The following is an 18,694-nucleotide window of genomic DNA, read 5'->3' as shown; positions in this document are numbered from 1 at the left end:
GCTGAAAGCAATCCCTCAGCAACTGGTTGAACACTACTATGAAAACCAGTGCCTCTTGAACCACTGGTTTTTGGGAGGGGTTCCTTTTTTTTCTATCTTTGTTGCCTGTTTTTAACTTTCACTGATGTGGTGAATGTAAAATGTCCTCTTCTGCTCGTCATCACTTTCTTCTTTCATCTATAGTCAGTTCTATATACTGATCACCTCTAGATAATCTTTCACAACATAGAAACATCACAAATCCCTTATAAAGAAAGCATAACTTAATAAACCCCTTATGTCTTGGCTCTGTTACCTATCCACAGTAGCATAACAAGAGGGTGACCGAGGCAGCAGCCCCAGAAGCTGCCATTGTGGGGGCAGTAGAGAAACATTTGTTGCAGTGACAGCTGACCATGCTGCCTCCCTCAGCACCACAGCAGCCAGCGCTGCTCCATGTGTTGCAGCTGCCCCAGGAATAGAGCTGCTGTACTATGTCTCTGCCTATGCAGATATGAAAGGAAAAGCATTTGGAGTAGACATCTGAGAATGAACTGGAGAAGTCATGTTATTTTGAATCAGATTAGTTTCTGTTGTTGAATGTTGGTGAGATCCCCCAGAAATAAACCTCTAGAGGCAGAAATCTTTGAGGCTTAAGGTTGTAGCAGGTGAAAAAAGCCATGTAAACCTTTCCTAAAGAAAGAAATCCTATGAGGCATAGCATTGTCAGTGTTGCCGCTGGGTTCTGGTTAGGGGTGCACAGTTCAGTTACAAATGGATCTCATATGGAACCTCTGGTTGAAGTAGAAGCTGTCCTGCCCCAGCAGAAATCTCCAAAAGAAACAAAGTAATGGCATTACAACTCTTGGATTCAGTTGCATCCTCTTACTCGGAGGAGTGCAACTTTTTTTTGGTTCTGAGATGGGAGAAGCAGTCATGTACTTTAAAAAAAAAATCTTGTTGTATAGTTTCTTATGGGGTTTTCATTATCTTACTGCTTTATTGCTAAATCATAAGGGCATAATAAACATACACACAATATTTATATATAGCATATTAGTATTTCTCTTTTACTTCTGCTCAATATCAAGATTTATTAATCCCAACATGATGTTGATTTCATTTTCACATCAATTAATAGTTACCACTTCAGTTCATCTCTGTACCAGTCCCAGTGTAAGTCAATATTTTCTTGAATTGAACATAAATTCTATTCAAAACCTATAAGAACAAAATATTATGACTTTATAGCTAAAGACTCAAAAGCCAGGCAACAGCACATATTAATGGTGATCTTTCTTCATATATACTGGGATATAGGCCAAGGTTTGAAAATTGGTTCCTAAAATCCATATTTAAACACTTAGATGACCTTATTTTTAAAAAGTTATGAACACCCCAAGCTGCCATTTATCTCAGTAGCAAGGATTACATGCTCAACATGTTTGAAAATTAAGCAGCTTCACTTTGTTTCTGTTTTTGCAAACTCAGCCAGTCTTTAATTATTTAGCACATAATATTCCTCTAATTGAATATTATAATGCGAGACAATTTTCCTCACAAAGATACACACATTTGAAAATGTATTTACCTTTATATATTCCTGCTCTAGTTTTATTCTCAAAATAACATGACACTCCTATATTAAGTGAGGTACAGATCCATAAATAGGCTTAGGCACCTACAGTGGGACTCTCATGGAATTTAGGGGTGTTTATACATGTGCTCTGGGAATGGGGGCGGGGGACAATTTAATTAGAGCAGCTCTGAGAGCCACTGCAATTAAAGCACCTGGTGTGTCTCATGTATCAGCGTCCCCACATTTAAAAATTGTGGTAGGAGCATTTTATCTAAAGCTTGTCAAATTAACTTTAGATAAAGCGGCCCTGCCACCATTTTTAAGAACTGGGATGCTGATACATGAGATGCTGGAGGCTGCTGGAGTGCAGTAATTACCACACTCCAGCAGACTCGATTAATTTAGTCTGCTGCAATGCACTGTAATAACAGTGCATCGGCGTAGCCTTGATGCTCATGTATAGGTGCCCAAAATGTGTAAAAGTGTGACCTTCCAAAGGCCCTGCCCAACCCCACAGGTACCTAAGTTTTGCCAACAAAGTTTCCCAGTTTTGCTCTCCAGTTTTGCTTATGCATAGCTATCTTGTCAGGGAAGAGCAGGGTCCTCAATAAGGGTGTGCAAAATGGGCCCTATTCGATTCAGATTTAGCCTGAATCAGGAACAGTGATTCGATTTGATGATTCAGATCAATGTCCCTGAACAGTGATTCGATTTGTTGATTCAGATCAATGTCCCTGATTCGATTTGGCTGAATCCGAATCTGAAGATTTACTCCTGATTCAGAGAATCAGTGATTCGGCTGTAGACACAGCTTTAAATGTTTTTTCTACATACTTCAAGGTACCAGGCATGGCTCATGAATGCTGTGATGCTGGGCAGATGGAGCATCCCACAGGAACATGGCAGGGGGGCTGCGTGCTCGGTAGCGAATCCAGAAGTGAACGAGAACTACTTCCGGTCCGCTTCTGGGTCCACCAGGGAGCACCCAGGGGGGCCCCTCTGACCTTCCTCCAGCTTGGCAATTGGCTCTGGGGGGGACCCTGGGTGTCCCCCCAGACCTGGAAGGCACCAGTCGCCGAGCCTGGAGGGTGTGGGGGGGCGGGCCCTGTGCGCTCCCTGGTGGACCTGGAAGTGCTTCTGGTCCACTTCTAGGTCTGCTGCCAAGCACACTGGGAAATCTCCTGCGCTCCTGTGGGACGCTCCATCTGCCCCAGCATCGCAGCATTCATGAGCTGCCTGGTACCTTGAGCTATGTAGTAAAAACATTTAAAGCTGTGTCTATGTCCAATTCTCTGAATCTTTCCAGATATCTCCGAATCAATTCAGAGGGTTCAGATGTAATTTGGAGAGATTAAAGGGTCTCCTGATTCAATTTGGATCCAGAGATTCAGCCACCGAATTGGGCGAAACCTCCACCGAATCAAATCAGCGACTGAAGCTTTGCACAGCCCTAATCCTCAAGCGTTTGTTCCTCTACCCAAGTTCCCTGAAAAGTTCAGTGCCGTAGATGTGTGAAGCAAAAACTTAAAACATTTCTACAGGATTGATCTTGCACAAAACCTAGTGCCCATGTCCACAGACACTTCCACTCAAAATAAAGATGGGAGTTGGGGGATTAAGGAGAGTGGAATTTAAATAGTGATTGCATAAAAAGTATAAACAGCCTTCAGAGCAGGGATCATGACCAAGGTCTCCTCTTTCCCAAGTGAGTGCCCTGAACTCTAGGCCAGAAAGTTATGCTCCTTTTGCTCCCTCTCCTTGGCCCAATAAATTATTACCTTTTTTTTTTTGCAAAGTGTAAGAGCTTCACTTGGAAAGGTAGAGAACATCCCCCACCACAGAAAAGCCAAGAGCCTGAACTGCTCTCTTGAGAGGGGAGAAATGTGATTTTGAAGAGGCTGCAGCCTGAGAAGGACAGTGACCAAAGCACTACCAACTCCTCTGCAAGTGCTATAATCGCTAAGCTACTATATAAAATAGGCTATCATTTAAAATAAAGGAGGGGCCTCCATCTCTGAAAAGAACAAGTTAGCCACCTTTCTTTACCACAGGAGAGTATTCACAGCTATGAATTTCACTCTGACATTGGTGACTCCCACCTAAGCCCCAGTGTGGGGAAAGGATGAAGACCAACCCCTGCATTTAGCTTTTCCTATTGAATGTTTCCTGTTCACCATGTTAGTTATTGTAAATCACACTGCAAGGCACCTACCTAACTGATCCCTTTGCATTGAATAGAAAGCATAGGTTGGAAAGCCAGGTAGTCCCTTTGGTAGATATAGCCAGAAGTATTGGTTTGAAACCTTACAAGGTGATTTAGCAGCAAATTAGGGCCAGCAATGTAACCTTACTGGCCTAGGCCCAGAACAGAAAATAAATCGAATGCCCTCCCCTCCCTCCCCACCCCCCCCCAGCTCAACCTACAAAAGCCCCCCTCTAATCTTTTCTTAAATGGAGGAAGGAATATCAGGTAAATAGCCTTGCTAGTGTGCAGCTACAACCAGCAACAAAGCGGGGCTGAGCATGTCAAACTAAGTGAGAGCTATGATAATCCAGCCCTTAGTCAGCAACTGCATGTTTTTTGCAACTAGCAACTATTTTCTTTTAAATATAATTACATATACACACACATGATTTCTTTATGTCCTGATTCCCTTGAGTGGTATTATAGTGTTAACTAATGTATTCTTCAATAATACAAAAATAGCATACAAGATATCTGCAACTAAAATAGACTCTCTAAAGCACCTTGGTTCTAAAATGTCTCAGGAAACCCTCAGGAATAAATACAACTGCAAGGCAAAGATGCCTTGCAATAATATACCCCACACACCACAAAGTGCTAGTTTGGATTAAGGAGTAGTTTGTGTGTCTGTAGAATTACAGAGCAAAATGAGTCAGAACTTGAAATCTATATTCCTGGACAATTTCAGTAATCACAACAAGAGCCGTTATAAGAGTTCTAAGAGTCATTTTACCCTGAAATGTATACCATTTCAGAAATGTCACATACCCTTTCTCTGCCAAGTAAGAAAGCTGAAAATACTTTAAAAGGGTGTGTTTATACTACGTTCCAGAATGTATAATCTTATTTCTTGTATTGTTTGTGGCTCATTTTCTATTTTGTAGGAAAACATCAAAATGACACATGATTGTGAAGTGTTTAATAAACATTTGATCATGAGCATATCAGTATAGTTAATGGTACATGGGCACAATGTAGTTAGTGGGGGAGTGGGCCTCTAGGAAATGTAGTATAGAATTTGCCTAGGAGGAGCAGAAGCTCTTAAGCCACCATTTTAAGCCACCATTGTACCCCCCTGATCCTGGAGTGCTGTGTGGACTTTCTTAGTTATTGCAGTCAGCCTGCAACTATTGTAGTGCTATTAAAAGTGTCTGTAGTGTTATGAATCACATCCCTGACCCCATCATTCCACTTATGCTCGGGCTTCCAAATGGAAGGCAGTTGGTAGCTATATTCCTCAGTTCCTGCATTTTGGGAAGCTCTCCCTTGCTTGGATCCATGACTTTTGAGTTCCTCTGTCTTGACCTGGCCTTTCATCTCCAGAGCAGAGAAGGGAATCTCAGCCAGTCCGACAGCTCACATGTGTTAGTACTTGTGAATCATTTGTAGAATCAGGCTTAAACCTTCAATTTACTCTTGCTTTTCTGGGTTTCAAAATATCAATATATTTTCAGTACAGAATATTAATGTTGTGCAATATCATTTGTGTTCATGCATCATGTTGTCTACTTTCTCCAACCTCTATCCCAGATCTGGTGCCTAGGGAATGAGACTCGATTTCACATCAACAAAACAGTAGATGCAGCCATTCGCTCTGTAGTGATAGGTGGCCTATACCCAGGTATTCAGTACCGAGTGGAAGTTGCAGCAAGTACCAGTGCAGGTGTTGGAGTAAAAAGTGAACCACAGCCCATAATAATTGGTAAGTGATCGTTTATTCTGTTGTTTTGTTTTGCCTGTTTAGGTTTTCATAAATGCTTTCATAAATCACATTGGAAGGCATAAAAATCCACGGAGCAAAAGACTAGGTGCAATTCAATTTGAGCTATCTATTTAACTTTAACTGTACCACTGCTTGCCTCTTCTTCTGTATAGTTTTCACACTTAATAAGATGAAGTAGTTCTTCCTCCCTTGAAACATATTAAAAAACATAGATTATCTTGTGAAGCTGACTTAATACTTTATTATGAATTTACCATTCCTGCAGGTTGACAGATTTATAGAACTAGCCACTAAAGCTTTCTCCTTATCCTGTTAAGATGATTGTAATATTGCCTTATTTACCCTGCTGGTGCCCTAGGCACTGTATACAGTTGGTTTTCTGAGTATCTCAAGTCAGTATTTCCCAGCTATCCAAGCAGATGGGTTTACTTCTGCCAAAGAAAAGCTGCATGCAGGCAAAATAGAGACGAAAGCTGGAATTATCATCTTTTTCTTTTGAAATGACTGTTTTTTATTAGGGTTTTCCATGGTGGATCTGTTTCCTGACCTGAGGGAAACCTAGAACTTGATACCTCTGAAATTCTTTTAATGTGTACCATGGGGAGGGTGGCAAAGGGCAGGGATGGGGGGGGCACGTGCAACAGAAATGAACTAAGATATTTTGCTGCTTTAAAGTGATTCAGGAGTTTGGTTTACTTGTATTAATTCAACGTGTTTTTGTCATTACAGTTTTGAAGCTATTTAAAAAAATGTGCTGTTTCTGATATTCTTGATGCTTTATAACCTCCTCACCAGCACTGTTGGGACTCTCAGCAAAGACTGCTAGATAGAGAGGGAAATGAAACATAAGCAGTGTCTCACATTTAGGACATTCAATTTGGCTGGGTATAGACATTCAAAAAGCCTGAGGCAAAATTGATCTACGTTACTTGGTTTTCTATAAGCGGCATACTTTAAATTGTTAGTAAACAGAACACACATTTGCCCTTTGGTGGGGGGCAAATCTTAGACTGGGTTCTGCCATATTTAAGCCAGTCTACATGTGCTGAACATTAGGGGTGTGCGAAAAAAGCCATATTCGATTTGGATTCGGATTTGGCCCGAACTGGGGACAGTGATTTGATTTGTTGATTCTGATTTTCCCCACTTGGATTTGGCCAAATCTGAACCTGAAGATCTGATGCTGATTCAGAGAATCTGTGTTTTGGGCATAGACACAGCTTTAAAAATGTTTTCTACATATGTTGAGCTACCAGGCACAGCTCGTGAACGCTGTAATGCTGGAGCAGATGGAGCATCCCACAGGAGTGCGGGGGGCCCCCCAGCATGCTCCCCGGCAGATCCGGAAGTGAGCCAGAAGTGCTTCTGGTCCACTTCCAAGTCTGCTGCCGAGTACACTGGGGACCCCCCTGTGCTCCTGTGAGATGCTTCATCCGCCCTACCATTGCAGGATTCACGAGCTGCCTGGTAACTTGAGGTATGTAGAAAAAACATTTAAAGCTGTGTCTATGTCCAAATCATCGAATCTCTCCAAATCTCTCTGAATTGATTCTGAGGTTTCCGATTCAGTTCGGAGAGATTAGAGGGTCTCCTGATTTGATTCGGACTCAGAGATATGGCCACTGAATTGGGACGAATTTCTGCCGAATCGAACCAGCAACTGAAGCTTCTCGCAGCCCTACTGAACAGCTCTTCTGTAATGGGTGTCGACCAGTTTTGTGTGTCAAGCTTCTGTTCTCTTACAGTTATAGACCAGTTTCCAGTCACTTATACTGGTAAAAATGTAATGTCTGTACTTGACCTTAGGTTGGGGGGATGCAGGGGCAGAATTCAGAAAGCTAGTGTGCCACTGAAATATTATTTACGTACTCAGGTTATTTACCTAGAAGTAGGGAAATGAAAAAAATAGATTTATTTATTATTAAGTGTAAGAAAGGAGATGAATATATAATACTCTGCCTTTGGGAAGATGCAGTTCACTGGAGGCTCATAGGTCAATAAAATATATGATAAAAGGGGAAGGGGGGGAATTGCAAGACTGAAAATAAAGAATGGAGTTACTACAAAGACTTTGGGGAGACTCTTGCTTTCCCCTCTAGTTTATCTGAATTTGTGCCCACTGCTTAAACCATCCATACCAAGAAACTGGACTTTTTAGGTCAGTTATTAGGTTTGAGGAACCTTTTTTTTTCTCACAAATTACTATAGTAAGGGGTCAATCCTGCAAGCTGCTCAGCATCCTGGTCTGGTTCCAGCAAAGCACTTAGACATGGGGTCCCCTTTAAGCAAGTGAGCAGTTCTATTATGTCATGTTACTCACTTGCTGCACATTAAACATGTACTAAAGTGCTTTGCTGGATCCTGGCCAGACTGCTCAGCACCTTGAAGGATCAGGGCCTCAGTCCTGTCCTCTTTCTTACCAAAATGAGCTGAGAGTCGTGTTGTAGCATTTACAACAAAGAAGGGGATAGGACACAGAATGTTACATTCTGCACAGGAAAATGGCACAGAGACTTTGTGTTTGTTCTTTGCTAAACTCATGCTAATATTTAGTGGTTTCTTTAATCATCTCAGGATATTTGCTTCAACCACCTTGTCTGTTAGTATCTCTACATATTTAAAAACCCTTTGAATGAAAGCTGGTTTTCCTTTTTATTTTTGTGTATCTAAAGCTGTACCTCATGTTTTTTCTTTGGGTACCATCTTCTTGTTATCTATGAACTAAGTTGATATTGTTTTAGTTGATATCGGTGTGGTTTATAAAGGTAATGGTCTTAAGGTAAAGGACTCCTGAAGGAACATAACTTGGCTGCACATATCATCTTGATTAAGACATTAGCACAATACACAGTCAACAGGGTTGATTAAATGAAATAAAACAAACGCTACTTGATGTGCCTCAATACCTTAATGTAAATGGGGTATTATTATCAAGTAGTTACATTTTAATGAGATTAGTTCTTAGTTATTTATATTTATAACAGTGACCCTGCAGAAAATATAAAATCAATACTGATCAAGTTTGGAGATGGCACAAATCTTCTGGCAGTCCCTCACAGTCGAAGATGATTGTCTTGATTGTCTTATCTGTGTGTTGAAAGATGGCTGATGAGGGTTATCTGGGATTGACAGACTCTACTGCAGCTTGGACGTGTGTTTGTGTGTGGGGTGGGTGGCACTGGATTATTGATTTGGTCAATAATCCAATGCCACCCACTGGATTATTGACCAAATCAAGTGGTCAATAATTCCAAATTGATTCCAAGTGGAATCAGCAGAAACACACTGTTTCTGCTGATTCCACTTCTCCAGTTCCTGTTGTTGTCATGTGGTTTCTGAGATTGTGAAGTTCTGAAATCCCTGCAGCAGATTCTTCCTCCATTTAGGCTGGTCCTGGGTGATAGTCTCCCATGAATTGACATTGATGTTGCATTTTTTAAGTTGGCCTTGAAGACATCCCTGAACCCAGATGACACAAATACTGAAGGGGTGACAAAAAGAATCCCATGAAAACTCATCTAGACCCTCATGGCCCCCTGGGAGCCTTTTCCTCTCAAACTTCCCCTTCCCCCACAACAGTTCTCCTCACCCTTCAGAGCCCCTGAACATGGGGCAGTTGGGGGCAGTACTGAAACTGCCCTAGCCACTGCTCCTAATGGCATGCCCATTGGCCTTCTTCCTCAATATACGGAAGCAAAAAGTTAGGTTTGTGAGAGGACTTGCTTCAGCTGCTGGCAGGGTCCCTATGCATGAGACCCGGCCCCTCTCATCCACTCTCTTGTACCTCTCATTCAGCCTGTCATCCTCCATCATCTGCGACAATGAATGACACTGGAAAGGGCTGTTGTAGTAACTTATCTCTTTACATCACCGTTGCAGCTCGTTCCTGTCTCTGACCGGTATGCCATTACACACCTCATCCTGCTTTTAGCCATGATCCCCCTCTTCACTGTGTCTGATTTTTGTGGGTTTGAACCCCCTAGGAATGAATCTCCAGGTTCCTGGTTAGCTAGGGGGAAAGCAGAAGAACATTGGAAATACTAGGGAGTGAGCTGAGGATCATTACAAGAAGCAGATAACAGAGAGGATAATTGTAGAAGAAAGGTGCTAGCTTGACTAGAGGAAGGTCAACAGTTAACATCTATGGAGTGAAGAGATCAGCATAAATCAAGTAGATAATGAGCCATGAAACCAGTTGACTCCCTTAGGTCCAACTGAATTGAAATGTGGCTATCCCTACCAAGCATTTTGTTTTAAACTTTCAGTGGAGTTGGAAACAAAGGAGGGTACAACTGCACACACTATCCCCGACCTGCCCCCCGCTTCCCCATATCTGCCCCTGTGTAAGGACAACACAGGAGACACCATCCTAGGAAGGAGTGACTCTAAAAATGAATGGCGTGCCATGGGGTGGCACTCCATGGCACTCCAGTCACTCATGGGGTGCCATGATGGATAATGAGCTGCATGTAACCTCCTAGTCCAAACCTGTGGCTAGAAGTGCTAATACAGTTCTTGAATAGTTGAACAGGGGAATATCAAGGAAGAAGGTTATGTAACCTATGTATTTAGCACTAGAACTGGAATGAGATGTTCTGGTGTTCACACTCAGAACGGAGGCTGAAAAAATTGGTAAGGGTTTGGAGGAAAGTGACAAGAGGCATGGCAGAACTGGAAAGTATACCTTAAAATTACAAACTCCAGAAGCTCAAACTATTTAAGATGAATGGTGACTTGTTCAGAGTTTGTACATACCAAGAAGGAGAACATGTTTGATAATTTAAGGCACTTCTCAGTCTTGTGGACAAAAGTATAACCAGTTCCCATAGATAACATTTGAAGAGAGAAAAAATCATAGGCAAATTTTTGGTAGTAAGGGTAATTAACTAGTAGAAAAAGTTACCAAGGCTTGTGGTAGAATATCCATTATTGGATTTTTTAAAATCAAGATTGTTGCTGTGTTTGGGGATTTTTTTGTTTGTTTTTGTTTGTTTGTTAGTTTGGGGGGTTTTAATGAAATTATTTAGTTCAAGCATATCTAATAGAGTTGAAGTAAGAATTAATTCAGGGAAGTCCCATGGTATTTGTTATGCAGCAAATCAGACTACACGTTCATAAGTCTCCTGGAATTAAAACCTAACATTTTCAACTGCTTTCCAAATACATACCTCTGAGCAGTTCATGTTCCCTAAGTTCAAGCAGAATTTATTCAATCTGGGCTTACAGAAATAACTATATTTATCGAAGTTGCCTCATTTATGCCAATGGGACAATTCATGTCTGAGAAGTTATTTATATATATGTTCAGGGAATCACATTTTGATAAAGACAAAAGAACCACAATGTAATTTTCTTGTTTGGCTGGTTAGTCATCTGCATGATGGTGGTTCAGTGTCAATTTGCTGTTCTTATACCTTATCCATATATATAATGTAAATTTGTCTTCCCTAAACGAATTGGAAACTGGTAATCTATAATTGCTATATTGTCACTATACTTTGGTTACTCTGGTCTAAGAAACAGAAAAAGTTGTGACTTGAGTTCGTTCCATGACCTGCATGTGTCAGCAAGGACCGTGAAGTTTTCACAAAGGGACATATGTTGAAGCGTGTATTTCTAGGCTAGAAAATAAATTTTTCTCACCCACATTTCACCCACATTGATGATGATAAATATGAAGAAGTATTTTGGATTACAAGAAGAAATAAAATTAAATCAAATCATAGTATTGGTTAATAATATGGCTATTATTTTCACTAATCAGCTGGCTTGTTCATGCTTACATTCCTTCGTTCGCATAATAATATGAGGAACAGCTGCAAACTTTCACAGTAATAGGTGCAATAGAATCTGATGTGTCTAATTAATTTTTGGTCCAACAAATTAGTTTTGTTCTTCATTACTCTCCAATGGGAGGAAGACATTATATTTCATTATATTTTTTTCTTCAGGAACAATGGAGCGTTTCAGGTCATACACATCCCTTGTCTGTGTTCTAATTAGTTGAACTGACAGCATTGTTACAGAAACACCTGCAGTATATGAAATAGTACCTTGGATATATATATTACTTCTGATTAAATATCATATAAAGAAATACAAATTTAATGTCATTTGGTCTTCAAACCCCTTACAATCACATTCATTTTATTGTACATCAGTGGGAAATATATATCTGTATACATTTAGTTCTCAGCTACTGAATTCACAAAGCGCATGTTATTTTGAAATTTAAATGAATTATTACTTTTGCAAATGTAATTGCTTAGGACTGAAGGGTAGAACAACAGGCAGTCAAGTAGCTAACTTCAGAACTTAAGTTGACCTGATTCAGAGATAAATTGTGCTTTGGTTTGGAAAAGCCCATGGAAGAAAATAAAGTCTGTCAGAAACTCCCCCAAAGTTCTTTACACATTTTTCCTACATCTTTCACTCATGGAGGGCTTTTAACCTCAGGAAAAGGCAGGATGTCCAGCATACAAACCCCTAGTGGTCTGTAGAAAAACAGGGTTCTTAACCTTCAATCCAAGATCATCTATTCATGAAGCAGTATAGTTCCTTGAAATTTCTGAATGTATGTAATTGGATCTCCCTTTCTCAAACTGTCAAGCATGCAGTCAGTCTTCAGTGTTTTGGCCTCCATTCTTTTTTTCCTATAGATTTCTTGTTTTACTTCTCTTCAATGTAAGTTCAATATAAAATTGTTTATGAGAGAACCACCAGACCATACCAAAGTCCTTCATCAAGATCTATTGTTTGACCATCCAAGACAGATGGTCCTAAGTATTAACATGATTACTAAGTATTGACATGAGTGATCAAGTAGGAAAAGCTTAATAAAATCACAGATTATTATAAACATTTAGGCTATATACAGAAAGTCCTAGAGGCTGAGGCTGAATCAATTCAGTCTTTGCAGGTTAGTCAAAGCAGCCCAGATTAAATTGAAACAGAAATGAACATTTACCATTGATTCAAGAAATGCAGCCCCGTGCCTGCAGTGGCTCAGTCCAGAAGCCAAGGGGCACTAAAGCATGGCTCTCTGGAATGTAGCCAGCATGGGCTGTGTGTTCACTTCCTCTTCCTGCTGCCCCCAAGGTCTCTGGGATTTGTAGTCCAGAATCATAACAGTAGGACTCTGCAGGATTGCTCATCACTTCCTCTTCCTGCTTCCCCATGCCTCTGGGATTTGTAGTCCACAGTTGCAGCCAGCAATAAGTTTGAGCAGGGAAGGGTGTTTAACCCCTGCCCCCGCCCCCAGAGCTAAACTGGTGTTTGCTGGGCGGGGGGCAGAGTCCCCCCACCATAAACTAGGCTGCATCCCCAGCTGAGCTTGTCTCCCACCACCCTTTTGTCAGCCAGCCCATGCTGCTCCAGCTTGGGAGAAGAGGGATGGGGCCAGCCCCGCTATCTAGAGCAGATACCACAACCCAGCCCAGGACTGGAAAGCATGCTTGGATGCTGGGGGACTGTGATTTAATTTGAACCAGGAAAGGGTCTGGGACAAAAGTTTTATAAAACAGTTTGACCCAAATCAAGTAAGTCTGATACTACATTCAACCAGGTTTATCTTAAACCAATTTCAGTCATTTTGAAACTGTTTTATGTGCACTGAGCTTCTGTTCTGTTATGGGTTTAAATCAGTTTCTGATCACTTAAACCGGTTTATGTGCAACTTCTGTCCCTAACCTTAGCAACATAGTATATTACATCACATTTTTTAATTAGTAGTTTGACCCAAAGTCTCAGGACAGTGGAAGGCCTAAAAGTGCCCTACTTACTTTAGGCTGCTGACAGATGTGAAAAAAACAAAATAAAACAGTGCTTTACCAGAAGCGACATTGCATCAGTTTTGACCTGGCTCACTCACCATCTGTAAAGATGGCGTGCTTCAGTGGGGCCTTTTGGTGCACCAAAAAGCCCTGCTGAAGCATGCCATCTCTATAAACATTAGGCAAGTCAGATCAAACTGACACGATGCCTCTTTTGGGCACATGCTGCACTTGGTGTGGGAATGCTTCGAGAGGAAAGCAAAGCGCTGGGTTTTTTTCCCCCTCATGTGTCTAAGCAGCCAGAGTCCAAGCTGTCATTGGCATCAGTGCACGGGGAAAGTTACAGCATGGTCAGTGAGATAAATAAAGTGAGGTCATGTTCTCATAGTATTTCAATTTGGTTCTCTGTATGTAGCTATACACAGTGGTGTAAAGAACACTTAACAGAAATAAGAATTGGACCCTTGGTCTTTTCTGTCATGTATCTACTTGAGCTAATGACCTTATTTATCTTAGACTAGAGCCAGTATGCTGACACAGCACCAGTTTTGTTCCAAGAAGTGAGCAGTAAATTTAACTGAATTATAGAGTACATACTTTTTCACAGCAAGGCATATTGCTACACTATTTTTTTAGCAATTTGCCCCCAAATAACCATGTAATTGTTTATTGCCAAATATGTTCTACTTCCTAGGTATATGGTAGAGTCCCTTAATTAGCATTTTGTAATATAATGTTCACAGCACCACATCCCTCTCCTCTATGTGAACTCAGACATTTGATAACACTATCAAATAGTGTATACCTATCAAATAGGTATAAATGTCACACCATTCTTTTTTAATAGTTTTTTAAATCTGATAATCACATGATATTTTTATGACTCCTGAATTTTTGACATCATGCGGCTCAGTATGGGAAAAGGTTCCATATTTGGAGAGAGTTACTTTAACAGTTGGGGATTCACAATATTTGGCAGCCCAGGAACTTCATACTTCATATCTCCAGACAGCAATTTAGATTGAGTCTGCGCTATCAAGCTAGAATATCTAGTTGAATTAGAATCAGAAAAAAGAAAATTGGATACCTGTAGGAAGTCAGATATCTCTGAAGTAATAGACATTCTGCACTCATGCTGCACATGAGTTTTGTGGCTTTCACACATTTCATGATTATTAAGATAAATCAGGATCTAATGTTTACTTCCTAATGCCTAATATAAGTAAAGCGCGGAGAGTCACCTATGTTTTAGGTTATCTAAAGGTTTCCATTATCAAAGCATGTCTTTAGAAAGTTGTGAGATTGATTATGGCACCATTTTCTATCAGATTGTCATGGATGAGTTCTGTATGCCTTTTTTGCTATGGTCTATTAAAAGGAATAATCCATTTTTTGAAAAATACTTTTTGTAAATAACCTAGCTTGCCATTATTAAAAAAAAAATCTCTCTTAGAGGTTTTTGTTTGTTTCTTTGTTTTGGGGTTGTTGTTTTTTTTGGAAAGATCTAGTACTCTCAGAAAAAGAGTGAAGTGATAAAATTGGCAGGCATTTAAAGCATCTGGGAAGTGTCCATTGACATTGAAATTTTGTATTTGTAGTACATTTAGACCTTTCACTTCGAAAAGTCATCAATTAAATAATCCACTGACTTCTTGGAGGAGGCACTTTGATTGGTAGCAACTCTTCTTTCATTCTGCCATGCTTCTTGTATAAATACAGGGAAAATGGTACAAATAAAGGGAAGAGAAGGTAAGGTACCACCTATTAGCTTAGTGGAGACAGTGGTATAGTGGCTGTCTTCCCATATATGTTTGAAAAAGTGTAGTGGAGCATAGTTTCTCTTGCTAGGAATGTTGCCTTCAGATCTGTGCTTGAATATCCTGCAAACCTACACACTGACTCCCACCATGTAACATTCTTTTAAGTCACATTGCTGTTTTTCCTTTTCCCTTGAAATATTTGATCCCTTGGTTCCTTGTTTCTCTACACTGTACCTAATAAATATGGTGTATTGATGTTCCTTTGTGCAGGAGGCCGTAACGAAGTTGTCATCACTGAAAATAACAACAGCATAACTGAACAAATCACTGATGTTGTCAAACAGCCTGCCTTTATAGCTGGCATTGGTGGTGCATGCTGGGTAATTCTGATGGGTTTCAGCATCTGGCTGTATTGGCGAAGAAAGAAGAGAAAGGGGCTCAGCAATTATGCCGGTAAGCACGGTCACTGTTCATTACCAACTCCTCAGGTTCCATCATAAAAGCACAAGTGGTTTCAATTCGAATTAAATGCAATAACAGTTACAATGCTGTTTTTACATAAAGGATGGAATGGATGAATGCTGTATGCTGTAAAAATGCCAGTGTATGAGAAGCTTGAAATGCATTGCTCTCAACCACATTTGAACTGCATTTCATCATATCATAAGACAACTTTTATGTTGGCATCTCCAGCACATCTAGCACAGTGAAGGAACAAATGAGGAATAACTCTACCACACACCCAATTCTTGTTGCAAAAGGCCCCTCCTTCTGAGTTACTCACTTCAGTTTTTAGCCTGATGATGACTTAGACCCCATTACCCACCTGCAAAGGAAAGGAGGAGAGAGAGTATGAAATCCCTTTCTCCTGTACTTCCATGTCCTCCCCAGACATTGGGTTCGGGCAAATAGAGGTAAGGAAAACAAACAATACACTTACTCCCTATTGGAGCTGGTAGGTGGAGAGTGCTCACTGGAATGAGCTGAGCCTTGGCTCCGTGCCGCCTACCCACTGGCACAACTATCTAGAGGCAGTGGGAGTTTGGGAGTAATTTACTGATAAACAAGCCAGAAAGTAGTCGAGGGGGGTGTTTCTACAGCGTGGTGCACTGTACACATGGCATTTTACTCAGAGTTGTTTCTCTTCTTACAATATTGCTTATGAGAACTAAGTTTGGGAAAGGGAAGGCCTCCTTATTCAAAGCTTTGCCAGGACTGAAACCCTACTGAGATATCTCAGGTTTCCTGTGGATTGTTAAACAGTCGAAAAGATAGATAAATAGTATAGAACTACATAGGAATCTATTCTCATTGATGCCTTCTTCTACTACTCCCAATTTCATAGCAAATTTTATACAAAAAGAAAATATATAATACATTCATTGATTTTAGCACAGTATTCACCCTATACAATTTGAGTCAGGTTTGCACTATATGCCACTGAATCCTGTTTACTGAAGATATTATTATGCCACGCTAAACTTAACACCAAAATCCTGTTGATTATGAGTTATGTAGCAAGAGCCTAGGGACCATGTGGTGAGGCTACATTATTAATAGGCAATGCTATTTGCACATGGTGCTCTTTCTTCCCTTTTAATTAATAATGAGGATAGTTTCTGTTCTCTGAGATATTTTGTTAATTCGTGCACACAAGTATAAGTGGGGGAGAGTGTTTCATACACATGCAAGCATGCACACATGCACCTGCACACATGTGTATATACCTGTGCATATGGGTGGGTTTGTGTGAATAAGCATTTGCACACCTATATCAAAGTGGCATCATTCATCTTAAGAAAGTTATATCACCTTCTACATTTAGCTATGATAACAAAGCAAAAATTTAGCAGACTTTTTCCTCTAACAGAACTGTCATATCCTTTCATATTCTTCAAATGAAATAGTTACTAAACCTACTCTTTTTTCATAAAAGGAATTATTAGTCCTGTATACGAGCTGTCATGAGCAGGGCCTTTAAATACACAGCTCTAAATGACTGCAAAAAATTGTTGTCCACTGTGAGTCAGTCTTCTTTCATGATGTTTGCTGCATCTACATGTTGTATGAACATTGCATTGTGACAGAATTCTCATTGAAATGCTGTATGCTCTTAATGAAATCAGATGAGACTATGTGGAAGAGTTTATGCTAACAGTTATAAAGGAGAGCTGGCATGTTCACCCAAACTAACTTCCATCAAACACAATTGTCAGAATTCACTAGTCACCTTTCTTCAACCCATTGGCTGCTGGCTGGCTAGTGCTTAAAGCTCAGTTGTAATGCTCTGCATATATGATTTAAGCCACAGAGGAGTGAATTCCAAAGGAACCTCCTGCCCTGTAATTAGTGCTTCTTAACAGGCTCTGTAACTCACTGTGTGTTTGCTTTCTTGTTTTGCAGTTCAGTCCTTCACCTTCACCCCTGCAGGTACTGTCCATTAGTCTGTCTCTTACCTCACCAACATATCAATGCAACCATTAGCTATTTTATTTAAGTGTTTATTATCACTGAGGGTATGCAGAATTACAACCAAGTACAAGGAGAAATGCTCCTTCTGCTTATTTGTTGGAATAAATATGGTATTGAATTTGCTAGTGATTCCAGGGGAAGGCTGCAATCTACCACAATTACCCTTTTCATTATAATTCTGCATATTTCTTACTTACCCAACCCTTCTAAACTGTGCTGTTTTAGAAGGTAATGTGTAGGGTAATACTCAAACTAGCATAATAATCTTAGGCAAATATTGGGTGCCAAGAGCTACATTTTGCTCCTTGGGCTCTTTGCATTGAATTTGTAAATATCTCAAGGCCTCCACCTCTGACCTGAGAAGCAGAACTTATGCAAGGTTCCATTTTTTGCTCTGCATGGATCTGTCTTTGCTTGGGTTTTCAAATATGCACTTATGATAAGTATAGCTCGTGATTAACCCAGACCTGCATACCCATCCTAAGGAGATGTTTAAAGTATCTTAAAGTCTTTTTATTTTTATTGAAGTGTTTGCCTTTATTTTTCCTCTTGTCCAACCAGAGCTGTCTTCCTTATCAATATAACATACAGTAAACCATTTTAGTCAGTATGACTAAAGATTTGTGAAGTTTGGCCAATATATGTATGGTTAAGAGAGTACATATGGTTAATTCTGTATTACTCAAATATAAGACAACCCTAAACATAAGATGACCCCTGAAAAATTAGATTCTATATATGGAAAAGTTATAAATTTGTTATCATTTTCCAGGTGTAGAATCTAATTATTGGAGGTTTGTTTTGAATTTTTCCCAATTGCACTTCTACAGCAGAGAAAAAAAAATCTGGTAGGTCAGGTATCCCCCTTTGCCCTCTGTCACACTCAACTTCTCCCCCCTGCAGCCGCTTCTGCCCCCTTTACTGTCAGATGCTACTCTCCACAAGCACATGGATGTGAGGGGAAAATCTGAAAACAGTAACTTTGCAACAAAATACCTGTAGTAATTTGCACATAGGTAAATTACCATGAGTACCTATAGACTCGGTTCATCCAGAAGTGATGTATTTTACCATTTTGTGGAAACAGTCTTACTGTTCCACTGTGTGGAAACACTTTTAAGCAGCATTTATGTTTTTTTTTTTATATATATATATATATATATA

The 18,694-nt window shown here is 40.1% G+C and overlaps 1 protein-coding gene across 1 annotated transcript in view; it reads left to right on the top strand.

Annotated features, from left to right (window-relative positions):
* Window positions 1-18,694, top strand: part of LOC102382210 (roundabout homolog 2-like) — an 89,129-nt gene that overhangs the window by 3,071 nt on the left and 67,364 nt on the right. Inside the window, exons 3-4 of the mRNA XM_025194803.1 lie at window positions 5,334-5,505; window positions 15,329-15,511. Of these exons, the coding sequence (XP_025050588.1) occupies window positions 5,334-5,505; window positions 15,329-15,511 (355 nt within the window). The remainder of the gene's footprint in view (window positions 1-5,333; window positions 5,506-15,328; window positions 15,512-18,694) is intronic.

The sequence above is a fragment of the Alligator sinensis genome, unplaced genomic scaffold (genome assembly GCF_000455745.1).
Source record: "Alligator sinensis unplaced genomic scaffold, ASM45574v1 scaffold1134_1, whole genome shotgun sequence".
Classification (NCBI taxonomy): domain Eukaryota; kingdom Metazoa; phylum Chordata; order Crocodylia; family Alligatoridae; genus Alligator; species Alligator sinensis.
The sequence above is the reverse complement of the archived record's forward strand: the minus strand, read 5'-3'. Positions and strand labels throughout refer to the sequence as shown.